Source organism: Artibeus jamaicensis, unplaced genomic scaffold, assembly GCF_021234435.1.
Source record: "Artibeus jamaicensis isolate MK-2021 breed Jamaican fruit bat unplaced genomic scaffold, CSHL_Jam_final contig_477, whole genome shotgun sequence".
In the NCBI taxonomy this organism is placed as follows: domain Eukaryota; kingdom Metazoa; phylum Chordata; class Mammalia; order Chiroptera; family Phyllostomidae; genus Artibeus; species Artibeus jamaicensis.
The window spans coordinates 7304967-7329877 of NW_026521854.1; the positions used below are offsets into that span (position 1 = coordinate 7304967).

The 24911-nt window shown below is 57.2% G+C and overlaps 3 protein-coding genes across 6 annotated transcripts; 2 read left to right on the forward strand and 1 right to left on the reverse strand.

The window, feature by feature from the left end:
• Positions 1-479: 479 nt before the first annotated feature.
• On the forward strand, positions 480-15881 carry JAK3 (Janus kinase 3). 4 transcript variants are annotated; one of them, XM_037141998.2, is made up of 25 exons: positions 480-977; positions 2283-2442; positions 3052-3307; positions 3702-3825; positions 4145-4256; positions 4425-4570; positions 4993-5287; positions 5737-5859; positions 5936-6093; positions 6509-6620; positions 6866-7052; positions 7612-7739; positions 7965-8096; positions 8663-8747; positions 9423-9550; positions 10229-10361; positions 10448-10599; positions 10716-10866; positions 11433-11572; positions 11649-11838; positions 12256-12380; positions 12672-12844; positions 13396-13513; positions 13734-13844; positions 14678-15881. In XM_037141998.2, the coding sequence occupies exons 3-25, from the start codon at positions 3124-3126 to the stop codon at positions 14783-14785; spliced, it is 3315 nt and encodes a 1104-aa protein (XP_036997893.2). In that variant the 5' UTR covers positions 480-977; positions 2283-2442; positions 3052-3123; the 3' UTR covers positions 14786-15881. The 4 variants fall into 4 exon arrangements, with proteins under 4 accessions (XP_036997893.2, XP_036997894.2, XP_036997895.2 ...); XM_037141999.2 differs by having other exon boundaries at positions 2283-2413; XM_037142000.2 differs by lacking the exon at positions 2283-2442 and having other exon boundaries at positions 3111-3307.
• Positions 15882-16200: 319 nt separating this feature from the next.
• Positions 16201-19111, forward strand: INSL3 (insulin like 3). Its single transcript, XM_037142005.2, has 2 exons — positions 16201-17735; positions 18574-19111. Exons 1-2 carry the CDS (start codon positions 17546-17548, stop codon positions 18768-18770), a joined length of 387 nt encoding a protein of 128 aa, XP_036997900.2. The 5' UTR covers positions 16201-17545; the 3' UTR covers positions 18771-19111.
• Positions 19112-19415: 304 nt separating this feature from the next.
• LOC119043950 (N-acetyllactosaminide beta-1,3-N-acetylglucosaminyltransferase 3-like) lies at positions 19416-22937 on the reverse strand. The gene is made up of 2 exons (XM_053668147.1): positions 22359-22937; positions 19416-20932 (listed from the first exon to the last, which is right to left on the reverse strand). Exons 1-2 carry the CDS (start codon positions 22935-22937, stop codon positions 20360-20362), a joined length of 1152 nt encoding a protein of 383 aa, XP_053524122.1. The 3' UTR covers positions 19416-20359.
• Positions 22938-24911: the final 1974 nt, after the last annotated feature.

The window sequence follows — 24911 nt, forward strand, 5'->3', positions numbered from 1 at the left end:
ACGACACTCCAACCGACTGAGTCAGAGCATCTCCCTGAACTTCTTTCTGGGGTTCACATCCTATTAAGGACACTGGCCCAGGTCTTACCTGAGTGCTGCTCTGGTCTCCTGTTCCCCCATTCACGACAGCCTCAGGCATGTTCAAACAATCAATCTCTCAGACCCTAATGGTGCTGCCCACCCTCTGCCCCTCCCCCCATCCCCTCACCTCTTCCTGCCCCACCGGCCAGTCAGCCTTGTCTGCTCCTGAAACTGCTTGACTCATTCCCACCTCAGGGCTTTTGTGGGGGGTGCCCTCCTCCTCAGACCCTTGCTGGGCGGGTCCTGGCCTGCGCCTGCCCTGTCAGCTGGTTTTCCTTGCTCTCCACGCGGGACAGGGGTGAGGTGTGCCCTCTGGCAGGCTCAGTGGCTAGGGCAGAGTGTGGGGCAGCAGGCGCAGACCTGGGGGCCTTTGCCCCTCCCAAGGTCTCCCGGGAGAAAGCCCAGGAGGAGAATCCCACCTTTGTCCGGAAGGGCAACTTCCTGGCTTCCTCCCCGGGCAGACCCAGCCCAGTTGCCTTCCCCGAGTGTAAAATCGATCGCTCTGGGTGCCCAGCATGCATCAGCACATGCCGCAGCGGGTAGACGGAGGCCTGGGGAGCCGGGGCGCTGCTAGTGCCTCACAGAGAGTGGGTCTGGAGCCTGCTGAGACCCTTGTGTGACCTGAATCCTCCTCTGTGCTGTCAGCCCTTGGGTCTCGAGTCTGCAGCAGCCTGAGGAGGGCCAATGCTGTGCAGGCTTCCGGAACTTTCTGCCCCTCCCCATCTGGGCCCTCTCACCTCCCCGCCCCCATGTCCCCAACAAGGCCATGACTTTCCGTAAGTGACAGCTGCTCAGGAAGCAGAGGGGCCCACACAGGAAAGAGCCCAGTGGGACTTTCCTTCCACTGCCACTGGGCTCTGCCTTCCCATGGTTGGCCCAGGGTCCCCACCTGCCAGGTAAGATCTGTTGGTGCCACAGGGCTCTGGCTGGGCTCAGGGTGGGTGGACGGTTGTGTCTGGCAGTGTCAGAGCCTGTGGAGGGGGATGTGACCACGAAGGCAAGTTTGCCTTCCAGGCCTCCGAGGAAAGCTGCGAGACAGATGTGAGCTCGGATGGCTGGCTCTAGTGGCCCCTGGCAAAGTGCTCCGGCCTCTGGGCCTCGACTGTCTGACATAAACGAGGCTTCACTTTCTCATCTCTAGGGACCTGAACGAATCTCTGTGCACTGGCCTGCAGGGAGCTGAGGACTCCTGGGGAAATGGTCCCCAGGCTGGGGAGGAGAGTGACCAGCCATTCTGGGATGTGGGGATTTCGGTGTTAAAACGGGCATTTTTCTGGGCCTCAAACTCTGGGTTTTCACCTCTGACTTTCCCTTTTATTACTTTCGATATTTAAACAATCATGCTGTTGTTGTTTAGGACTGGTTTTAGCAGATGATGTGCTGTGTGGATTCCATTTATATAGAAGTGCAAAGACTGGCAAGATCAGGTTGGCTGTTAGAAACAGGACAGTGGTCCCCTCTGTGGGGAGTGACAGGGGTCCCTGGGCCCCTGAGGCTGCGAATGTTACCATTATTGGTCTGGGAGCTAGTGACACAGAGGTGTCCCTAGGGGAAAGTTCTTTCCCTACTTCCCTCACAGCAGCCACTAAACCACCATGCCAGGGGATCTTCCTGTCTGGTTTAGCTGGCGTTTGTGGAGCGCGCACTGGGCATATTGCCAAGAATTGGGTCAGTTGCTGTGGATTAAATGCCCTGAAGCGTTGGGTGGGCTCAGAGGCCCACCTCACTGAGGCGGGCAGGGAGTCAGGCCATTTCGCAACTGACAGAGTTGAGCCCCACTGGTGGGAGGATGATGGCCCGGATGTGGTGGGACTGGGATTTGAACCCAGAGCCTGGGGTCTTCATCCACCCCAGCCCCAGGCTTATATTCTGGGTGCGTTAAAAATGCATTAATGGTCCTGGCTGGTGTGGCTCAGGGGATTGAACGCCAGGTAGTGAACCAAAGGGTTGTCAGTTTGATTCCTGGCCAGGGCACACGCCTGGGTTTCAGGCCCAGTCCCCAGTGGGGGCATGTGGGGGGAGGCAACCACACATTGATGTTTCTCTCCCTCTCTTTCTCACTCCCTTCCCCTGTCTCTGAAAGTAAATAAATAAAACCTTTAAAAAATGCATTAATGCTCTCCCCTCCCACCCATATCCCCTACTATTATTTTGCAACATAGTTTTTTACCCAAGGTTCTCGTTGTATCTTCTTAATTCAGGTCAGTTCGACTGGATCTTGTCCTCCCCTGCTTTTCCTCACTGGGTTCCAAGGCCAACCCCTCTCTCTGCCCAGCCAGCGGCCCTGAGCTCTGGGGTTCCCCAGTGGTCACCTTGAGAGAACTGGAAGTTGGTGTGTGGCAAACGCTGTGAATAAAGAAGGTGTTTCCCTCCTGGACTTCCTATTCTGGGGGCCTGAGTGCTCTGAGGGGCTCAGTGATAGAGACAGAGATGGTGGGGGAGCGGACGGACATCCCTGTGAGCAGAGTCAGCATACTGTGTCTGTCCTCAGGCCATGAATCACATCACATGCAGAAGCTTCCAGCCCCAAGTGCCTGAGTGCCCTCTTCCACCGCCACCCCCACCACGCCCCCACAGGGAGTGACCACCACGCTTACTCCTGTTAAACCCTACGTGCAAAAGCCAAAAGCTAGTAGCCTTCTGCTTCCTGTTGGGCAAATCTGTACATCTGTGATTAATTGCTCCTGTCTGCCTGAGGTGGGGGCTGAGCTGGAGGTTAAGTGTAGAGGCTGCGAATTGACCAGAGATGTCCGCTTTGGCCACCTACAAGAGTGTTTGGCGTGAATTCACACGAATGTGGGTGCAGAGTATCTTCCAGGCCTCAGCACAGCTCTCTCCTGAGAGTTTATGGCTCCTCAACCAGCTTGCACACTCAGAACTCTCTCTCTCTAACTCTGTCCCTGTTTCTCCAGCTGAATGCCTACGTCACCCAGCAATATCTCTGTTCCTCCCCAACCCCACCCCATCCAGGCCCGAGAGCTTTGTAGTCTCGCCCCTCTGTCTGGAACTGAGGGGCTGTCTCTCTCCAGCCCGGCTGCACACATGGCACCTCCAAGTGAGGAGACGCCCCTGATCTCTCAGCGATCTTGCAGCCTCTCGTCTTCAGAAGCTGGTGCCTTACATGTGCTGCTGCCCCCTCGGGGCCCTGGGCCCCCTCAGCGCCTCTCCTTCTCTTTTGGGGAGCACTCGGCTGAAGAACTGTGTGTTCAGGCTGCTAAGGCCAGTGGTGAGTGGGTCCTTAAAATGCTGGGTCAGAGGATGGGTCGGGTATGGTCCTGGGTTGGGAGCTAGATGGCTGCCAACCCGAGTCAGCCTCGGAGCTGGGGCTGTGAGGGATGAGTAGGAGTTTGGTAAGGGAGGAGAGTGCAGAGGGGATGGCACATGCAAAGACTCACAGGTGTGATAGCACAGGGAGGAAAGCAGCTGATCATCCCTCCAGGTAAAGTGTACAGTGAAAAGAGGTGCTCTGGGGAGAGGGGTGGGGAACCCTGAGAAGATGGTGAGCAGGGATGGGACACAGTGTCAGAGCTAAAGGTGACAAGGAGTCCTGTGGCAATGGGTGGGGGCTGCAGAGGATGGATGGAGAGAGCAGGAGGGAACTGATGGGGGCATCCCCTCAGGCATCCTGCCCGTGTACCACTCCCTCTTTGCTCTGGCCGTGGAGGACCTGTCCTGCTGGTTTCCCCCGAGCCACATCTTCTCCGTGGAGGATGTGGGCACCCTGGTCCTCGTGTACAGGCTCCGGTAGGAAGCCCTTCCCCCTGCCCTCTGCAGGTGTGGGTTAGAGGACACTGGAATGGGATGTCTTTTGCTGAGGGCATAGGAAATGGGAATTCAAAACAGAGATCCAACAATGTATTATCTCCCTGTACCTGCCATGGGTGCCCCAGGGAGGGTGTGATCACTGCCCATTTCACAGATAAGGAAACTGAGGCCAGAGAGGGTAGGTGGCTTGCCTGGTCACACAGCAATTCATTGGCACACCCTGGGCTCTGTGAGGTCTTGGCACGGTTCTCTACCTCCCTATACCCTCCACTCCAAGGTTCTGCCCTTCCCTACACAGCTTTTACTTCCCCAACTGGTTTGGGCTAGAGAAGTGTCACCGATTCGGGCTTCGAAAGGACTTGGCCAGTGCCATCCTTGACCTGCCAGTCCTGGAGCACCTATTTGCCCAGGTAAAGGGTCTGTGTAGGGCTTGGCCCAGGGCTGGTGGTCCACAGTGCAACCTCAGGGGTGGCCTTGGCTCACCCTTCCTGTGGCAACCCAGGGATGGGGGGTCAGCCCAGGGGTGGGGGTCTGCAAGGCAACTTCAGGGCTCACCATTGGCCTTTGACTGGCCCCAGCACCGCCATGACCTGGTGAGCGGCCGTCTCCCCGTGGGCCTTAGCCTCAAGGAGCAGGGCGAATGTCTCAGCCTGGCTGTGCTGGACCTGGCCCAGATGGCATGTGAGCAGGGCCAGCGACCAGAGGAGCTGCTAAAGACCATCAGGTGAGGGCCTGGAGGCTGTGGTGCCCACTTGCTACCTGGGAATGAGCAAACATGGCTTCACTAGGGTATCCCAGAGCCCAGGAAGCCCGCAGTGCTCCCCACTTACAAGCCTGCATTGTGTCCACATGACCCAAGCCTCACAACCCAGGTCCACACCCCCCTGAGGCTCCAGGGCCCTGGCTTCTACCCCTAAATGGCCTGCCTATGTCCCTGTCTGTCCTGTGGGCGGGCCCCAATGGCCCTCCCCACACTGAGGCCTCCACCCCATGCATGTCCCTGAGTGTGTCTCCATGTGCACTTCATGCCCTTCAGGGAAGCCACACTACAGCCCCTCAGCTACAGCCTGGGTTGATGTGTGTCCCTGGTCAGTCCCAGCGGGGTGACTCCTTCCCACACTGAGGGTCCACTGCCCCCACTCACAGCTACAAGATCTGCCTGCCTCCCGGCCTACGCGACCTGATCCAGGGCCTGAGTTTTGTTACTCGGAGGCGCATTCGAAGGAGGGTGCGCCAGGCTCTGCACCGCGTGGCCGCCTGTCAGGTTGACAGGCACTCACTCATGGTCAAGTACATCATGGACCTGGAGCGACTGGACCCCTCCAGGGCCACCGAGACCTTCGTCGTGGGCCTCCCCGGAGTTGCTGGTGGTCCGGATGCGTTGGGGCTCCTCCAAGTATCTGGTGATAGTGGAATTGCTTGGAGTCCAGGAACACAGGAGGTGCCAGCAGATGCTGGGTGGGGCCAATGGTGGGGGCGGGGCCAAGAACGGAGGGTGGGGGAGGTGGGCGGGGCTGAGTGGGTGGGGACTGGTTGGACAGGGCGGAGCTCGCTGCAGGGCTAACTGATGATATGGGGGGGAGGCAGGATTAAGAGAGGGGGCGGGGCTTCCAACTGGACTGAGAAGTGGGGAGATAAAGTGGAGCTAATGAGGGAGGGGCTCAGGGAAGACAGAGAATGGGGAGGGTTTTGGCAGGGGTGTGGTGGAAAAACTGGGGGATGGGCAGGGGAGGGGTTTAAATGGGTGGGGCGAGGTGGGAGAGAATGGGCGGGGCGGGACTGAAAGGGGCGGGGCTCGTGGCCTTGGGTTGGTGGGATCCAGGCTTCTAAGAGGGATTGGGGGCTCCGAGGAAGTGGACCCCTACCCTGCGCCCTCCTCCTCCCTCCTAGGTCTTCCAGCCTTTCTGCGACTTTCCAGAAATCGTGGATATCAGCATCAAGCAGGCGCCGCGCATTGGCCCGGCTGGGGAACACCGTCTGGTCACCATCACCAGGACAGACAACCAGATCCTGGTGGGTGTGAGAACCCTCCTCTCCCGTCCTCCTCGAGGACAGGTACCGCAACAGGACTAACCACGGCCTCTTGCAGGAGGCTGAGTTCCCGGGGCTGCCAGGAGCGTTGTCCTTTGTGGCGCTGGTCGACGGCTACTTCCGGCTGACCACCGACTCCCGGCACTACTTCTGCAAGGAGGTGGCGCCTCCGCGGCTTTTGGAGGAGGTGGCGCAGCACTGCCACGGCCCCATCACGTAAGGACCGTCCTCCTGGTCTGCCTTCAGCAGCCAGAAACACCCGGGCGCAAATCCTGGTCACTCCCCTTCTTGGTGCCTCAATGTCCTCGCCTCCTGGGAGCCCTGGACGAGGGGCCAAGGGCTCGAACAGCGGCTGCTGTGTGGTCAGCGCTTAGAGTCTGGGGGCTCCCCTCTGCTGCCCAGAGCAGCCTCTTTCCTCCCTCTGACTCCTGGGGTTCCAGGGCCATTTCTTGTTTAATCTCCTAGGCAGAAACCCATCTTTTGACCCAGTTTTCGTATCGGGGAAGGAGGGAATGTTAGCAGGCGAGGGTCCCAGGCTTCAGAGACTAGAATGAGAACCCAGGCCTGGCTTGGTTTCTCTGCCTCCATCTCTCTGACTTGGAATCTCTGTTCTCTCCCACCTTTCCCCAAGCCTGGATTTTGCCATCAACAAGCTCAAGACTGAGGGCTCCCTTCCTGGCTCCTATGTCCTCCGTCGCAGCCCCCAGGATTTCAACAGCTTCCTGCTCACTGTTTGTGTACAGGTCAGTCCACCACTAGGAGCCAGGAGGGCAGGGAAGGCTTCCTAGAGGAGGTGATGAGTTGAGATCTGAAAAATGTGTGAGCATTGGCTTCCTGAAGAAGGGAAGGGAAAGGACATTCCCAGTGGAGGGGAACAGCATATGCGAAGGCCTGGAGAGCAGAATGAACCTGTGGTGCTCAAGGAAAAGGGAGCAAGGGGGAGGGTGGTTGTGGCCTACTCCCGCTCAGGGACCTCTCCTCCTTGCAGACTCCCCTGGGACCTGATTACAAGGGCTGCCTCATCCGGTGCGACCCCACAGGAACCTTCTCCCTGGCTGGCCTTGGCCGACCCCACAGCAGTCTTCGAGAGCTCCTGGCAGCCTGCCTGGATGGCGGGCTGCATGTAGACGGGGTTGCACTGAACCTCACCTTCTGTTGCACCCCTAGACCCAAAGGTGAGCCCACCTTCCCCCCTGAGCTGAGCAGTTGGTCTGGGCCCCACTGTTCTCTTTGTCACACCACCTAAGTGGCAAGAAGCAGAAAATGTGGGTCAAAGTGTTTTAGGGAAGAAAAGTTGACTTACTGGCTTGTGGGGTATAATGCTGCCCTCAGGCACAGCTGAGCCCAGAATTGGAGTCTGGGGGTGCCACTAGCACCCTGTCTGCCCTCATCTTCTGCCTTTCCCTCTGGATGGCTGTCACTCAGACAAGCCCCTGGGATGGGGCAGCTCTGAGGCGTGGCTTCTGGGTCTCCTGGAATCCCTAGCAGCACTGAGACCTGGTTGCCCATCCTGCTGGTTGCTCATCCCAGGGCCTTCCCTCTCTGTCTCACTGTGGAAGCCCACCCCCCACCCTGGTGCTACCTGCAGCCTCCTTTCAAGTAAACCACATATCCTGGAGTCTTCATCTCAGGGTTGGCTTCCAGGGGAGACCCCAAACTAAGAGGGAGTGAGCAAACCTTTGAGGGCCTTTCACCTCTGACTTCTGGTTTTCTCTCTACACCCCCTCATCATAGAAAAGTCCAATCTGATTGTGGTCCGGAGAGGTTGCAGTCCACCCACATCATCCCCTGTCCAGCCCCACTCGGGATGCCAGCTGAGTCAGATGACATTTCACAAGATCCCTGTTGATAGCCTGGAGTGGGTAAGGGCCACAGGGAACGGGAGTTGGGGGACCTCAGTGGGAGTCCAGAGACCTGGTCTGCATCCATCTCTGCTGTGTGGCCTCGGGCATGTGATGTGATCTCTGTGCTTCTGTTGCATCATCTGTAAAATGGGGCCCATGTCTATGTATTTCTCAGGCCTGTGGGGGTTAGAATCCCACAGGAGCCCCCTTACCTGCCTCTTCTGTTGCCCCCTCACCCCCCAGCATGAGAACCTGGGTCACGGATCCTTCACCAGGATTTACCGGGGCTGTCGCCAGGAGCCTGTGGATGGGGAGCCTCGGAAGACAGAGGTGCTGCTCAAAGTGTTAGATGGGAAACATAAGAACTGCACAGAGGTGAGCAGAAGGGGACCAGGACTTTGGGGTCAGGGCTGGCTGGAGAGAGGATCGTGGAGTCAGAGACATTTAAAAAATACAGAAGGGTAGCCACAACATCCTCCAATGATGAAATACAGAAGGGTTGGGGAACATGGATGCAAATGCAGAGTCCACCAGACTGTGGGAACAGCCAGTGCAAGGGTAGGCAGGATTGAGCGTGGCACATGTAAGGAATAGTGAGGAAGCCAGTGGGCCAGAGACGCGTGAACCGAGGATAGGGGAGCGATGTAGATGAAGGCAGCAGGGGGCTGGGCCACACAGGGGAAGGACTGAGCCTTTCTCAACCCCCAAATCTCCCACTTACCTGTGAAAGACTCGAGGTAGACTACAGTGGCCACTTCCAGCTGCTGTCAGAAAATTATGATACAGAGGGCTGTGTGCACTCACAGTGGGCTCCAGGACCAGAGAAGGTTGGGGCCAGGTCTTCTCCTAAGGCAGGTTAATGAGCAGCAAGTTTGGGGTCTCTGGGTGGACCCTGGGTTGGGAGGGACCCATGCATCTTCTTTCCCTCCTGTCCTCCCCAGTCATTCCTGGAAGCGGCGAGCTTGATGAGCCACGTGTCATACCAGCATCTCGTGTTGCTTCATGGCGTGTGCATGGCCGGAGACAGTGAGAGACCCCGTGCCCCACCCCTGCTCTGGCTCACTGAGTCTGTCCATGGCAGCATTAGGAATACGCATACAGGGGCACGCACCCTACACATACGCCCCTCAGTTGTCACTCCTTGGACAGCAGCTCCAGGCTCCTGCCAATACCGAGCCCCCAGAGCCATCTGAAGCCAGATCTGGGTTCCAGTGTCCCTTTACCGTGTCCCTCCTCTGCAACTTTGGAAGGGGCACATAGCCTCCATTCCATGCATTTCGTTCAGCCCAGTATGTGTCAGGAGTTGGGGGCACAGCAGAGAGCGTGACAGGCTGGCGGGCGATGGATAAGTGATCATGTGTGCTGGGGACACAGCCTGGAGGTCAGGCCACGGTTCTGGGATTGTGAGGATAAGTAGGAATTAGGGAAGAAAAGGAAGGGGGGTGTTCTAGGGAGACAACATGAAATATACAAAGAGCTGGAAGGGAGATACAAAGAGAGCTTAGAAGCTTCCAGGCGTTTTGGGAAGACACCCTGAGATGGGAGATGGGGAGGTGGAACAGTGAACAGGGTAAGGAAGAGGAGGGGCAGGGAAGGGGACAGTCAGAGCAGAGTGACTCATGAGGGTGGACTGGAGGCAGATTCTCTGGGACACAGTGCAGTCTCGTCTCCCAGCCCTGCCCTGCCCTGTGCTGTCCCCAGGCATCATGGTGCAGGAGTTTGTACACCTGGGAGCACTGGACACGTACCTGCGCAAGTGTGGCCATCTGGTGCCAGCCAGCTGGAAGCTGCAGGTGATCAAACAGCTGGCCTATGCCCTCAACTATCTGGTGAGTGCTCCTCTATCTGCTTCACCCTCCATTCCGAGAGAGGACGGGAAATTGAGGTGGTGGGGACAGCAGTTTTGCAAGGGAGGGCATTTCAGACTGAGGGAACAGTGTATGTACAGGATCAGAGATATAAGAGCAGGAGAAGGGATATCCATGGATCTCAGGGAGCAGTGAGCAATGAGACTGGGCAGAGGGAAGGCTTCCCAAAGAGCTGGGGCCTTGAAGGTTCTGTAGGAGTTCACTGGGAGGAGCAAGGAAGCAGGGCATGTCGAGCTGAGAGAACAGCCTCGGCAAAGGCCTACAGTGGAAGTATTCCATGTCTGGGGCACACTGGGCAGTTCAGTTGGCAGGAGACCATGGTGGGGAAATGGAAGAGAGTCCATGGGAGGAATGAACAAGGATTGGATTTTAAAAAGCCTTGAGTGCCAGGCTGAGGGCTTTTGACTTTATCCAGAAGGCAGTGGGGAGTCACAGGGTGGGAGTATTTGAGAATAAAAAAAGACAGCCAGGTCATAGGGGGTGGATTAGAAGAGGCCAGACAGGCTGCCAGTAATCTAAGGAAGATTCTGGAGTATGGTCTGAGCAGTACCAGGGCTTTGAAGGATGTGTAGGAGTTTACCAGCCAGTATATTCTCTCATCAAACCCTCCCTGGCATCTCTTTATCCCGGCCCACTTAGGAGGATAAAGGTCTCATCCATGGCAATGTCTCAGCCCGTAAGGTGCTCTTGGCCCGGGAGGGATCTGACGGGAGCCTACCCTTCATCAAGCTGAGTGACCCTGGTGTCAGTCCCACTGTGCTAAGCCTCGAGAGTGAGTGCGGAGGGCTGGAGGATGGAGGGGCCTTGTGGGGCAAGGAAGTGATCCCTGATGCCGTCCTCACCCCCATCCTCCGCCAGTGCTCACTGACAGGATCCCCTGGGTGGCCCCTGAATGTCTCCAAGAGGCCCGGACACTTGGCTTGGAAGCTGACAAGTGGGGCTTCGGTGCCACAGTCTGGGAGGTGTTCAGTGGTGTCACAATGCCAATCAGTACCATGGACCCTGCCAAGGTCAGAGTCCCCCTTTGACAGAAGGGTAGACTGAAGTTCAACTTGGGGAGCATGGGTGGGTCTAGGAAGCCTCTGAGGACGCACCAGGGGCAACCAGCTCCTCCTCCCGCCCTCAGAAGCTCCAGTTTTATGAGGAGCAGCAGCAGCTGCCTGCCCCCAAGTGGATGGAGCTGGCCCTGCTGATCCAACAGTGCATGACCTATGAGCCTAGCCACAGGCCCTCCTTTCGTGCTGTCATCCGGGACCTGAACAACCTCATTACATCAGGTGCTCCCTGGGCCAGGCAGGGTGGGCAGGACCTGCATGTGGTATTGGGCCCAGTGGGAGCACAGCCCAGCCCCTGTGCCTGACACAATTGGAGTGCTGGTGACTGTAACAGTCAGCATGGACTTGACAGCTGCTGTAACAAAGAGGCCTCTAAGCTCAGGGTTGTACACGATAGTGTTTAGTTCTCAGTTAATGAGGGTGAACAAGTCAACAGGCACCTTTCCCTTTGTGGTTCCACTCTGTTGGATTCTCTGTAGACAAGAGAAAGAAGGGGGAGGGTGGACCAGGCCTACAGGGGCACTCAGCATATCTACTTCTCAGCCTGAGCGCCATCCTGTGACCACAGCTCATAGCAGTGGGCTCTGGGAAGGCCCTCTGGTCTCCATAGCAATGTGTAGTTGCACAGGGTGTGCACTGCCTAAGGCACCTTTTCAGGCCTGCGAAGTACCTTTGGTTTGCAGTGGTGTGGCCATAATGCACAGAGAGGGTAAGCATGCAGATCGAGGTTACGTAGCAAATCAGTTTAAGGCCCAATGCACTGTACACTCACTGCCTGTGACCCCCAGATTATGAACTCCTCTCGGACCCCACACCTGGTGCCCTGGCGCCCCGTGATGGGCTGTGGAATGGCGCCCAGCTCTATGCCTGCCAGGACCCTACCATCTTTGAGGAGAGACACCTTAAGTACATTTCACAGCTGGGCAAGGTGCGGTGGGCTGGGCTGGGCTGGGTTGGGCAGGGTGGCACCCAGGCACATGGACACCAGCCCCACTGTCCCTCAGGGCAACTTTGGCAGCGTGGAACTGTGCCGCTATGACCCGCTGGGAGACAACACAGGAGCCCTGGTGGCTGTGAAGCAGCTGCAACACAGCGGGCCAGACCAGCAGAGGGACTTCCAGCGGGAGATCCAGATCCTCAAAGCCCTGCACAGTGACTTTATCGTCAAGTATCGCGGTGTCAGCTATGGCCCAGGTGCGACCCCTCCCAAATGGGCACCCGTCGAACCCCACATGGCCATCCGCCCACAGCTCCCCCTTGGGGTGGTCAGAGAACACCAGTAGGTGCTGCGGTCCCTCTTCTTTATCCAGGTCTATCCATTTGAATGCCAGCTCTATCCCTTAGGAGTGGGATGACCTTGGGCAGAGTTGATTTCTGAGTTCCAATTTACCCACCTGAGAAATGGGTCATTACATGGTATTAGTGAATCAGTGTATATAGTAGAAAGTACTCAAGAGACACTGGTGATGTGTTGTTACCTTCCCCTTTTATAGAGGGCACTACTGAGTCCAGGTCCCACTCTGGACCAGAGGAAGAATGAGGAGGGGAGCAGATAGAACCCCCCCCACCACCACCACCACCGTGACTCCTCCATCCTCCCCTGCCTCCTAGGCCGCCAGAGTCTGAGACTTGTCATGGAGTACCTGCCCAGTGGCTGCCTGCGTGACTTCCTGCAGCGGCACCGCGTGCGCCTGGATGCCAGCCGCCTGCTCCTCTACGCCTCGCAGATCTGCAAGGTGAGGGGCGGAAGCTCCGGGACCTACGGGCGGAGCTGGCTAGCCTTGGATGGGAGTCTGTGTGGAATCCTGGGGAAAGCCGAAGGCTGATGTTGGGGTGGGGGGGAGGGCCGGATCCAGGTCCGGTTGGAAATGGAATTGAGTTGGGGCTAAGGTCTGGACTGGAGTGCAGCATGCGACAGGGGTGGGGTTAGGCTTGGGGTCTGGGTCGGGGTTGCAGTTAAATTCCAGGTCAGGCTCAGGGCCCCTTACTGAGTCGTCCTGGAGTCCGTACCCCATGTCCGCCCGCAGGGCATGGAGTACCTGGGCTCCCGCCGCTGTGTGCACCGTGACCTGGCAGCGCGTAACATCCTGGTGGAGAGCGAGACCCATGTCAAGATTGCTGACTTTGGCCTTGCCAAGTTGTTGCCACTGGACAAAGACTATTATGTTGTCCGGGAGCCGGGCCAAAGCCCTATCTTCTGGTAGGGACCTGGCCCGCTGGCCTCGGCCCCGCCCCTCCTCCCAGTGTGCTGACCCCATTCCTCCCGACACCCAGGTCTACCTCTCGGTACTGGCCTCACTCCACAGCTGCAGCAGTCCCTCTGAACCCTGTTCTGGCCCCCACTTTTTTTCTCCAGCACCCCAGCCCCTCCCTTGTCCCCCGCTCATCTGACCCAGCCTCTCCTCCTTACTGTCCTGGTCCCGCCCTAGCCCCGCCCCTCCCGCGGCCCGGGCCCCACCCTGGCCCTGGCCCCGCCCCGGCCCTGGCCCTCCCAGTGTACTGGCTGCATCCCTCCCCCTCAGCACTGACACCTCCTTTCTCCACAGCTACAGCCAGAGTTGACTCCCTCCACCCAAGTCCCACAGGGGCTGTCCCCAGAATCACTCCCATCCCACAGACAGGGAAACTGAGACCCCAGAGCTGGAGCCTGACCTTCTCATAGTCCCACCTGACAGCTCCCCTAGCCCAAGGCTGCGCCTTTCCGGTCTTCTGCCAGGCGCTCACACCCCAAGGATGCCCTGTCCCCTCCAGGTACGCGCCGGAGTCCCTCTCAGACAATATCTTCTCACGCCAGTCGGATGTCTGGAGCTTTGGGGTCGTTCTGTATGAGCTGTTCACCTACAGTGACAAGAGCTGCAGCCCCTCTGCTGTGAGTCAGCGTCCTGCGTCCCTAGCAACCCTCCTCCCCGCACTACTTTGCTGTGGCTGACCTCCTCCCCACAGGCGGCCCCTCCATCACAGAGGACCCTCCCCTTCCCCGACCACGATGAGCCCCTTCACTATGGCTTGCCCTCCTAATCGCTGGCTGGCCCCTCCCCACCGTCACGGAACGCCCCTTCCTCACCATGGGTGCTCCTCCTTGGCCCCAGGAGTTCCTGCGGATGATGGGATGTGAGCGAGATGTCCCGGCTCTTTGCCGCCTCCTGGACTTGCTGGCAGAGGGCCAGAGGCTGCCTGCCCCTCCAGCCTGCCCTGGTGAGGTGAGCCCTTGTTGGGATTGACTCAGTTTCCCACACCGAGGTCTTGGGCAAGCCAGCTGCTTCTCTGAGTCTCTTCACCGCGTTGTCTCTTGGTTGAGAGCTCCTGCTGGGGCGAGAGGCTGAACATTTTCAGAGCCGAAGCTTACCATGTCCAGAGTGGGAATAACAACGCCCTGGAGGGTGGGAGATCAGAGGAGTCAATGCTGCCCTGCGCTCAGCTCAGAGCTCAGCACACAGTCGGCACTTGGTACCATGGTACCATGGCAGGGGCTCTCGTGACTTGTCACAACTTCTGTGTAAGTTTCTGCCACGCAATTGGTCATTCATAAATTAATTTCCTCGGGCCACAGAAATTTATGGAGTGCCAACTGTGTGCTGCTGTTGGGGACTCAGAGGAGTCTTCCCAGGAACCAGCAGAAGCTAATGAGAACATTGTGGTGGGAAAGAGATGGGGGGAGGGAATGATGGAGGAGGGGTGGTCTGGGAGGAACTCTTAGAGGGGGTGGCACCTGGAGGAGGAGCCCACCCATGGGGAGAGTTGGCAAGAGGGCTTTCTCAGTGGAGGACACAGCAACTGTAAAGGCACTGGGGCAGGAATGAGCTTGGTGCGTTTAAATAACGATTTAGTGGTGTGGAGGGGGTGGGGTGGGGGTGGCAAGGGAGGGCGGGAGGCAGAGGAGGGGGTGAGATTTTGTTCTAAGACCCATGGGGAGCCATGGGAGGCTGTGGAGCAGGAAAAGGATGGAGTCTGAGTATATTTTAAAACTGTGAACAAGAGTCATGCCCTTCCTACCACCCCCTTGTGACTCTGCCATCTCCACACACCCACGTAGGTTCACGAGCTGATGAAGTTGTGCTGGGCTCCGAGCCCACAAGACCGGCCATCCTTCAGCACCCTGGGCCCCCAGCTGGATGCGCTGTGGAGTGGGAGCCGGGGATAGTGTCGGGAGGCAGGAGGCGCGCACCTTCCCTGCTTGTCTGGAGGAAGAGCCCCATCACTGTTACTTTTACATCTCCTGCACTCAGACCTCTGGATTCTGGTCTCCATGGACTGGCAGGAAGCTGCTCCCGAAGACCCCCGGGAGTCAAATGACATTGCATTTGGGGGACATCCCTGGCTTATGGAGCAACAGCAGCCTTGTGGCCTTTGAAACTTGTGAAGATTCAAGATAGGTGCCTTGAGCGGCCCACTGAGCCCTTCTTTTAGAAGCGAGGGACCTCATCTAAGCTCTTCTCATCTCTCACCCTCTCAGGATGTCTTCCTGTCTCATTTCCAGCAGGGACATTGTGCAGCTTTAAATATATGATCTCAGGTGTCTGTTCCCCAAATCTGCGCTCACTGAAGGAAGCCAAGAGCAGCTGCTTTGGTTGGAAATTCACTTTTTGGGGGAGCAAGTGTGACTGGTACTGTGTCAGGGGTCAGAAGAGGCTAGGGTCTTGGTCTACCCTCACTGTACCCCAGGCTTGGGTTCCCAACACTGGGACCCTTTCTGTCTTGACCAGAGGTTTACACATTGATGATCCTGGAGCCTGATAGGAGCTTTTCAGCAGTTGAGGGATGGAAAGGCAATTGTGGCAGAGGGAACAGCATAGTAAGAGTGAGGAGGCTCAGAGGACGGAGTTCGTTGGAGCCCATGGTTCTGCCACTTTTTGCTGTGTGACAGTGGGCAAGTTGCTTCCCCTCTCTGGGTACCAGTTCCTTAGTGCTGGCCCTTCTGCAGTCAGCTACTGGAGGCTTGTGCAGGTTAAGCCTGCTATACCCTCTCACCTTCCTTCGAGGCTTTTCTGCCACTTAGCCTCCCTGGAAAGCTTTTATTCATTTCTCAGAACCTCAGCTCTCACCTCGCTGAAGCCTTCCTTGGTGTGCTCCAGCCACTCCCTGTGAGCCCTGTCCTTCCTTGCGATCCTAGGGCTAGGGTGCGACTGTGTTCAGCTCCAGCTCCTCCTCTGACCTGGAGGCTCCGTGAGGGCTGGGCTTGGGTGGGCACAGAGGGACTCTGGGGTGTTCATTAAATAAATAAAGTAATCTAGTATAAGGGATGGTTCGTTGCTGGACTTGGGTGACGGGGAAACTTGGGGAGGGGTGTGAGCTGGGAAGGAATGTGGTTAGGGCCCCAGGACAGGCTGCTGGAGGAGAGACAGCAGGGTGGGGCATTGGCTGAGGCTCACGGGGGAGAAGCCCTCCTCCCAGTCCCAGCTGGTGGCCTCGGCTCTGTCCTGGGGAGCTGATTACAGGCTTTAGTGGGTGGAGGGAACAGGCTGTTCTGTGCAGGTTGGAGGGCAAGGCCCAGTTGGGAGGGCTAGGCTGTGGGGAGGGGTTCAACCTCGGGAGGGAGCTGGTCTCCTCTGTGTTCCTCAGGACTGCTGGAAGCGTGCGGAGAGTGACAGAGAAAGATAAAGAGGGAGGGGAAGAGAGAGAGAGAGAGTGTGAGCGAGCAGGGGAGAGAGATGAAGACAGATCTCTCAGTCCAGGAAAAGCTGCCTGCTCTGGTGAAAATCACGGAGCAAGAGTGTGGGGTGGCTGCTCTCTAAGCTTAAGCAAGACCAGGTTTTCAGCTCAAGGTCTCTCTGCCTTAGTTTCCTTTCTCAGTAAAACAAGGTCATAAAGGCCTCCTGGGCACCAGGCTGGTACCCAGTAGGTGCTAAGCAAATGCAGCCACCTTTATTCTTCGCCTAGGCTAAGAATGGTCTGATGTGGAAGAGCCAGCACCCGCAGCCCTAGGGCCCGCCCTCCTGCAACCTTGGACAAGTGTGGGGTCCCCTCCACTAGCCTCGGTTTCCTGTTAGCACAATAATAGCAACAAGGTTCTGGGTGTCCCTGGTCGCGGTTGGCTGAATGCCCACTCCAACCACTACCACTTCATGAAATTATTACTTCTCAGTTGATCTATTTCACTTCTTTAAAGTGGGTATAGTAAAAACAAAGACCCCTGAGCCAGAGGTCCCTCTGAGGAAGGTACACCCAGGACACGGGCCTGGGGAGAGAGGCCCTTGCGTTTCGCGCCTGTCTTAGTCTGTCAATAACTGATGTTGCGGCTCGATCGGGTCCTGCATTTCTTATGATTATAAGACACCATTAGTGACTATTAGGGAACGTTGAAAAAAAATAAAGGTTTATTACTTGTAGGATCTGGAAATAACACACCTGGGGCCACAGAGTGAGAGGCCGGGTAAGCAGAACATGCACAGGCCTGCAGTTCGGCGGGTACTGAGGGTGGTGGGGGAAGGGGCTGGGGTTTGCCCTCTTTATTGTGAATTCAAAACATGAGAGTGGTAACTGAAAGCGTGAAAGAGAAAAAAACAAGTGGGCCAAGTGGTCAGTTATCAAAATCAACCATCAAGATCTCGAACACAGAGGAGTCTCGGTGAAGGTGGACAGCACTTCACCAAGCAGCTGGGCAGGCACGTGGTTTGTGGCGATGGCCCTCGTTGAGATGGTAGTCTCCATAATCAAAGCTTAATCAAGTCAGGCACTAGCATTACAAAAAGATAAATAAATAAAATAAAGTAAAATAACAAAGAAGAAAGAAAAAAAAAAGGAAAGAAAATAGTGTCAAGGCTTATGCTGCACTCACCCTGACCCTGCCCTTGACCCTCTCTCCCTGGGCCCTCTCCATGCTGTCTTCTTCCTCCAAGGTCCCCAGCTGGGGCGGGCTACAGACCTATAAAGGAGTTGCGGGCTGCGCTCGGCCTCCGCCACCATGGACCCCCGCCTGCTCCCCTGGGCCCTGGTGCTGCTGGGCCCGGCCCTGATACTGGCGCTGGGCCGTGCTCCTGCCCCAGAGACGCCAGAGAAGCTGTGTGGCCGCCACTTTGTTCGTGCGCTGGTGGGAGTGTGTGGGGGCCCACGCTGGTCCCCTGAACCTGGGAGGCTGGTGGCTGGCGGCAACCGTGAGTGCGGCAGGGGGATGAGGACTGTGTTTCCCGGTGTCTAAGTGGGGCAGGTGCACGGGGTGCAGGTGGGCATCAAGGCCGCGGGCGGGTGGGTTTTCACTCCCTGACCAGGGTGCCCCTGCCCGCTGCGAGGTGTGTGTAAGTTGGTAGAGGATGCGTCCCCCGCTGGGCGGAACCTGTGCGAAGCCCACTGGGAACAGGCAGAGCCTCCTCGAAAGTGCACAGATCGTCTTTACCATGTCAGTATTTTGATCTTCGTGCATTTTCCCAATAATTTTGATTTCTAAAATATTGCATCATTGAGCTTGGGTGCTCCCTTAAATTGTACTCCAGGAGGCCAGTGCCCACTCTCCTCACCCTGGTCCCAGCCCTGGTTCAGAGGGCATAAAACAGGTTTGTGTGCACCTGTGTCCCACATGTGCTCGTGTGTCTGTGTGACAGGGATCAGACGCACAGATGGCAGGTGGGGGGCACTGCGAGAGGGTTTGAGGGCACATACCCATGTGTGCTCATCTTGGGGTATTTTTGTGTCAGGTTGTACCCACTGTCTGCACACCTGTGAACATAAATGTGTCACATGTCACCTCTGCTGTCTTCTGCTCTGTTAAGTGTCTGGGTGTCCAAGTGATAGGTAGCAAATGGGGTTTGAGTGGGGATGTGGGTCAAGAGTGCACACACCTGGATGGGTGATTCAATCTGTGTCCAGTGTATACAATAGGCACTTAGTAAGTGCTTACTATTTGTGTGCATGATAAGTGTTTGGTGGGGCACTCAGTGGGATGTGAGCATGCAGGAGTGTGCACACAGCGTGGGGGGTGGTCTATTCTGTCACCAGGTGAGCTGCTGCAATGGCTGGAAGGACTACATCTCCATGGGCTGGTGGCCAATAGGGACTCGATGCTGTTACTCAACCCTCAGCACCAGGGCTCTCAGCATCACCGCCGCCGCCGGGCAGCTGCTACCAACCCTGCCCACCACTGCTGTCTCAGTGGCTGCACCTGGCAAGACTTGCTGGCCCTCTGTCCCCACTGAGCCTTCCTGGGGCATGGCTTCTGGGGAGCCAGAGACCCAGAAGGTATGGTCTGGTGGACTCCTGAAGCCACACAGCACCATAAAATCCCATATCTGGGGGGACATTGTTGATTACCTCCTGGGACATGGAACTTGCCACCTACCCCAGACCACCTGTCCTCTGTAGGGTGCACTTGGGAAAAAAACACATCCCACCCTGGCTTGGAGGATCCTTGGTTTCACTGAGATGCCAGACACTGAGGGACAGATGTCCTCACCCCTGAGGAGCCCCAGGTGCCACCCTCTCTGCATTTGTGACACCCCACCCCGTCTTGCTGTCTTCCCACTAGTAAATAAATAAAACTGCAGAATTCAAAGCAGCTTTTTGCACTTCCTCAATAGAAAAGGACAAGCCTGGGTCAGCCCTCGCGTTGGCTTGGCTCCTGGCAGCCACGGACCACCAGCACTCCTGGGAGTTGACAACGATTTGAGAGTCATCACAATACAAAGTGAGGATACTGAGGCCTAGGGAGATGGCTGCTGGCCAAGGTCAGACAGGCAGGGAATGACCAAGTGCAGGATTCAAATCCTAGGATCTCTCAAGAGCCCTGGGAGGACCTTAATATCTAATGCCCACTTGGTGGTGCACACACATGAACACATGAATGGGTCACAGTGGATATTTATTGAGCCGACCCTGACCATTCTCCTCACTTACATCCTCCCTCTATCCTAAGACGTGGACTGTACAGTATAACTTCCTTCCGGTGAGGTGGGTTCATGTCTGCCAACCCCTCCCATGGGGCTGGGAGAAAAAGAACAGAGCCCGCAGCACAGCACACAGGAGGTGCACACCACTTAAAGGAGTGTACGTACTGGCCTTGAGCCCTGTGAAGGCACTTTGGTCCCAATACTATTCCCTGAGCACAGATGTGGGGGCTTGGTCCTGCCAGGGGGCCCAGACCCTGAGTCACCACAGCCTGAGAAAGATAGCTGCCCCCCCCCGCCTAATGTGTCTGCCACTGGAGCACAGACACCACGGACACAGAGGGGCGGTCCCGTGCACGGCCTCTCAGGCCATTTCTACCATCTGAGGGGTCCAAGACCAAGGGAGGGGCGGTAACTAAACGCTTCCCCCTGGCTGAAAAGTGCCTCTTGCTTCAGCTGCATGTGTACCTAGGAATTCCCAGTTGGCCTTGAACCCTAGCCAGAACCCACCCATGATTAAACCATTGCAGGTTCCCTACCAAGGAGAGGCTGGCCACTGTTTAAGGTCCAGCCTGAGATCAAGGTTGGAGAGGGGATGCAGGACTTTGACTCAAAGGGGCTAGAAGGACCGGCAGCTGCTGGAACCCTGGCTGAAGTGCTTCTGCCAGTAGCTGCCATGGACAGAGATGGTCCCTCCAGCCAAAAGTCTAGGGGAAGATGATGAAGATGGTATGAGCACCGGGTGAGTTTCGAAGGTTGTGTAGGAGCTTGCCACAAAAGTTTTTATATTCACTATCAAACATTCCACAGCACTCCCCTGTGCCCTCAGAGGACAAAGGTCTCAGCTTTCTGAGAGGGAGATGTAACCCCTTCCTATGGGGGTGGACACGGGAGCCTAGAGGCTAGGGGGTCCCAGCACCACCTCCATAGACCCAAGTCTGCTTGCCACAGGCGAGGTCTGCCTGGCCCAGTGCATTCCACATGAGCAGCATCTCATAGGGCAAGAAGCGGTGCACCAGCAGCAGCTCCCGGTAGAAGCAGGGGTTGAAGGAGGACAAACGTGCTGAGGGAGACCTAACGCCAACAGTGCGGATCCCGCTGTGTGAGGCGGGCTTCAGGCCCTCCTGCTGCAGGCACATGCCCAGGAAGACGTCATCGATGGGGAGGAGGTCTAGGGTGCGTGCGGCCCGGCCCAAGGCAGCCGCTGTGAAGCGGGACAGCAGGAAGCCACCACCTCCACAGTAGGGCGGGTAGTGCTCCTCCTGTGTCACTATCTTTGGCACATAGTACTTGCTCTGGGGGGCCCGGATGGGGCCCACGTTCTGGATCAGTTGCCCCACAAAGAGGTGGTGGTCAGGGTTGTGGTCCAGCAGGTAAGAGACCATGTTGTCTGTGTGCGCAAAGACATCGTCGTCCCCGTTGAGCACGAAGCTGGCATTGCTGCACCGAGCCTCCTGCCACTGTAGGAACAGCACCTGCGGGCGGGCAGATGGGCCACCAGGGTTCACGGCTGGGACCATCAGCCTCAGGTCCCTGTTGGCCGCCCCAGCCCATCGAGCACAGCTGAGGCTGTGTCCCCCCTGTCAACCCAGCCTGGGGTCAAGGTACCACCCTGTGGGGTGACCTCAGTAAAAGACCTCTCCTTTCTGTGCCTCGGTTTCCAAGTTCCCTTTCAGGCCGCATCTCAGGACCGGCCTGCAGGAGCACTGGGGTCCCTAAAGAGGATATTCTGTTCAGCGCCAGGAAGACTCGCACTTTTGCGTTTACTGCTATTCCTTCCCACTGTGCCTGGCCAAGCGCTGCTGTCATAGAATTGCTTGTGTGGTGGTCAGCGGACACCCCCCACCCCCAGACTCTGGGCTCACCCTGGGTGGGGCTGTGTCTCCCTACCCCTGCTGTGTTCCCAGCACTGCTGTGGGCTCAGTGCCTCCTACAGGCTAGATTTCCGTATGTCAAGTTGTTATTCACCGTGTGCTTTGGTGTTTTGTGTTAAGAAGGTGGCTTGTTGAGGGGTCCTGGCCCTCTGCTCACTTTGGTTTCAGTTCCCTCCAAAATAACCTTTGTGCCTGCCACATACAGTCCTGAGGGCCAGCTCTGCTTTGAGTCCCTAATGTGAGCATAGGAGGCAGGTGTGGTCTTCAACCCCATGTATAGACCAGGACATAGAGGCTGCCCAGTGATGGTGCCTCAAACAGGTTGCCTGACCCAGAAGTAGCCCCTTGGTGTCTTGAACCCAGACCTGTCTGTGCCTGCCAGGAGCAGGGACCTGCACTGGGTGTCTGTGCAGACCGCTCTGCCCCCACCCAACCTGGGCGGGTCCTGGGAGCCTGCACTGCCTCCTCTGCATGTGGATTCCCTCCACCTCTCATGGGTTCTTGTCCATCAAAAACGTCTTTGTGTTGTACCCACTGCACAGAGGGGGCCTCACGGGGACACTGACCAGACAAAAACAGGATGGACTCTGTCCAGCCCCTGCATCCCCACACCCCACTGCCAGTGTTGTTTGAGTGTCTGGCACTGATCCAGGTGACTCGTAAATATTATCTCACGCAATGCTTACTGTGGCCCTCAGAGGTGGGTGAGTCCAGTTAATAACCAATTTCCCTGCTGAGGAAACTGAGGCACAGAGAGGTGAACATCATCAAGGGCAACACAGAGCCTGAATTTCAACAGAGGTTTCAGGACCCTGCAGCCAGGCTTGAACCTCTGGCCAGCCTGGGCTTTCTGCCTGCCTCCCCTAGAGATAAGGCCCTCGCATGCCCTGAGGACATTAGAGGGGGCAGGGTGGGGCGGGGTGGGGTTCAGGGTCTGCTGGTTCCCTTGGGCCCCTCAGAGGAGATGGTGATCTGGGCAGGAAGCTCAGGTGGCCCAGATCAGGTGACTGTCTTTCTGCCAGCCCACCTGCTTGAGTGTGAGGTTGAAGAAGGTGTCATAGAAGTCCCACTGCAGGATGTCGCCATGAACCCTCGCCTCCAACGCCAGCAGCTGGTTGACTTTGCGGGCCTCATGCGGTTCTTGGGCCGTGCCCACCAGAAAGAGGCGGCGCAGCCAGAGGCCCCGCACAGCCCGCTCGCTGCCCCAAGTGCGCCGCACCACCTCCCGGCGCTCGTAATTGTGCGGGGACGACTTGATGACCAGCAGCAGGAAGACGGGCTGCGCACACTTGCTGGGCGGGGCGTCCTGCAGCAGCGGGAAGTCCCGGCAGTGTTTGTGCAGCAGGAAGTCGCGCACGTGCTGTGGCTGCTCTGCAAAGTCTGGCAGCTGGGCCAGGGAAGTGTTGGCCCTGCAGGGTGCCCGCGCGGGGACAGTTGGCTCGGGGAGCCAGATCAGTGCCTCGGGGGTGTCCCCCGGCTCTTTCAGTTCCCTGCAGGGGCCGCACTGGGGAGGTGACAGGTGCAGACTGAGGAGGAGGAAGAGGAGAGTGAAGGTGCAGAGCACCAGAGCCAGGCCCACCTGTGGCAAGGACCTCGGACACCTCATCCTGGACTGCAGGGTTTGGGACTGATCCGACGAGATCCCCAGGGCAGCTCCAGGGAGAGTAACACTCACTGAAGATCCTGATGGGCCAAGCACTTTTCCTGAGCCACCTGTGGACCCCACACCTGGTTGCAGCCTGCTGTTGCTCAAGTTGGTAAAATACTGAAATTCACCCCCACCTTACCCCCACACCCGGACTCCTCCTGCACCCTAGCCCAGCTGGACTCTGACAGTAGCTGGGGCGGGGGGGGGGGGGTGGGGTGGGGGGGGGGGGCCGGGGCAGGACGCCTGCCTGGGATTCCATATTTACAAAGGAAACTGAGGCACGGGAATTCCAACTAGAGCCCTGCAGACTCCATGTGCCCAGAATCCGTCCTTCCCACACCCAGCCTGCTCCTCCTCATGTCCCTGCCTCAGAGATGGCCCAGGAGCCTCCTGGGTGGAGACAGAGAACCCCCTTTTTGTCAATTGCAAGCTGCTGGGGGTCCTTCCTGCTTCCCTTTAACACCTGCTGCTCTAGAGAGCTCTGAGCTCTGGCACTGAGGTCCGTTACAACCAGCACCTCTTTTTCTTCACTAGTTTGTTAAAGATTTTATTTATTTATCTTTAGAAGGGAAGGGAAGGAGAAAGGGAGAGAAACATCAATACGTGTTTTGTCTCTTGTGCATCCCCTGCTGGGAACTGGCCTGCATCCCAGACATGTGCCCTGATTGGGAATCAAACCGTGATCCTCTGGTTCTCAAGCCTGCATTCAATCCACTGAGCCACTGCAGCCAGGGCTTCTTCACTATTTTTAATGATCCTTTGACCTGAGCGTGGCCCCTGACCCTTTAGAGACCCAGGCTTGGCATGTATCATCAGCACAGCCATCTCCTCGGGCGCACTCCTGCTCCTCCTGCAAACTCGTCTCCACACCCCCTCCTCTAGGAAGCCCTCTTCCACCCTGGGGAAGAGTCCTGCTTCCCCCGTGGGTACCTCCAGCCCCACCACGGGATCTGCCTCGGTCCTGACCCCGTGGGGTGGCTGTGTCTGGCTTTGTCTTCCAAAACCCGGGGGTCTGGCATCAGCCAGCACAAGGCAGACACGTGGGGAGAGCAGGGAGTGTTTGAATGAATACATTTATGAGTAAAAAATTAAATTGATTCAATTTATGCCTGGCGAACCCTTATTCAAACTCACAAACCCCAGCTCTAACTCTCCTCTTCCTGGGAGCTTCCCCTCCTCTAGGCACAGCCGCAGGTCTCCCTTGTAAGTCCCTTTGCCAGGCTTCCCTGGACGCCTTCTCGCCTGGTAAGGTGGTGTCTGTGCTGTTTTCCTAAACTTGAGGGTCTCTTTTCCAGTGTGTCGGGGAAGTTCTGGATTAGACCCAAGACAGGACTTAGCTATTCAGCAAACACTTATTGGCCAGTCCCTGAGGGGTGCAGACTCTGGAGCCCGACTCCTGGGTTTGTTTGGACACTGATTCCATCACTTCCTGGCTGTGTGCCTTACACAGCCCAGACCTCAGTCTCCTCAGATGTAAAAGGGCATATGAACAGTCCCCAACTCACGGGGCTGTGCACGGGTGAAGGGACCTCTCCAGGACAGACACCTAAGTGGGCACTCAACGAGTGTTTGTTGAATGAATACACGAACCTCAGCACTTACCTCAGCCTGCCTCAGGAGATCTCTGCTGGTCTGGGGTCTCCTCGTTGTCTCCACTGGCACCTGGAACAGTGTGGGGCATTTAGGGGGTTCTGGTGGTCCCCTCCTGTCCCAAAGGACGCCACCCAGCTACTGCCTGGGAGCAGGCAAGAGAGTAGTTTCCTGTTTACATCCAGAGCCATAAATTTGCACTGCACCGGGGATGGGGCCTGCCTCCCGGACCCCTGGGGCCATTTCCCCAGTGTGTCCAACTCTGTCTGCACAGTCCCTGGCTAAGGCCTCTCCAGCCAGATGTCACCCAGAAATGGGACTCAGTTCCCAGCCCACACATCC

Coding starts and splice junctions, on each gene's coding strand:
- JAK3 (XM_037142000.2), top strand. CDS start 949: ATGGTTGGCCCAGGGTCCCCACCTGCCAG. Junction 13,514..13,733: donor AGAGCTGCAGCCCCTCTGCT/GTGAGTCAGCGT, acceptor CCTTGGCCCCAG/GAGTTCCTGCGGATGATGGG. Junction 13,845..14,677: donor CTCCAGCCTGCCCTGGTGAG/GTGAGCCCTTGT, acceptor ACACCCACGTAG/GTTCACGAGCTGATGAAGTT.
- INSL3 (XM_037142005.2), top strand. CDS start 17,546: ATGGACCCCCGCCTGCTCCCCTGGGCCCTGGTGCTGCTGGGCCCGGCC. Junction 17,736..18,573: donor GCTGGTGGCTGGCGGCAACC/GTGAGTGCGGCA, acceptor TTCTGTCACCAG/GTGAGCTGCTGCAATGGCTG.
- LOC119043950 (XM_053668147.1), bottom strand. CDS start 22,937: ATGAGGTGTCCGAGGTCCTTGCCACAGGTGGGCCTGGCTCTGGTGCTC. Junction 20,933..22,358: donor TCAACCTCACACTCAAGCAG/GTGGGCTGGCAG, acceptor GCCCGCCCGCAG/GTGCTGTTCCTACAGTGGCA.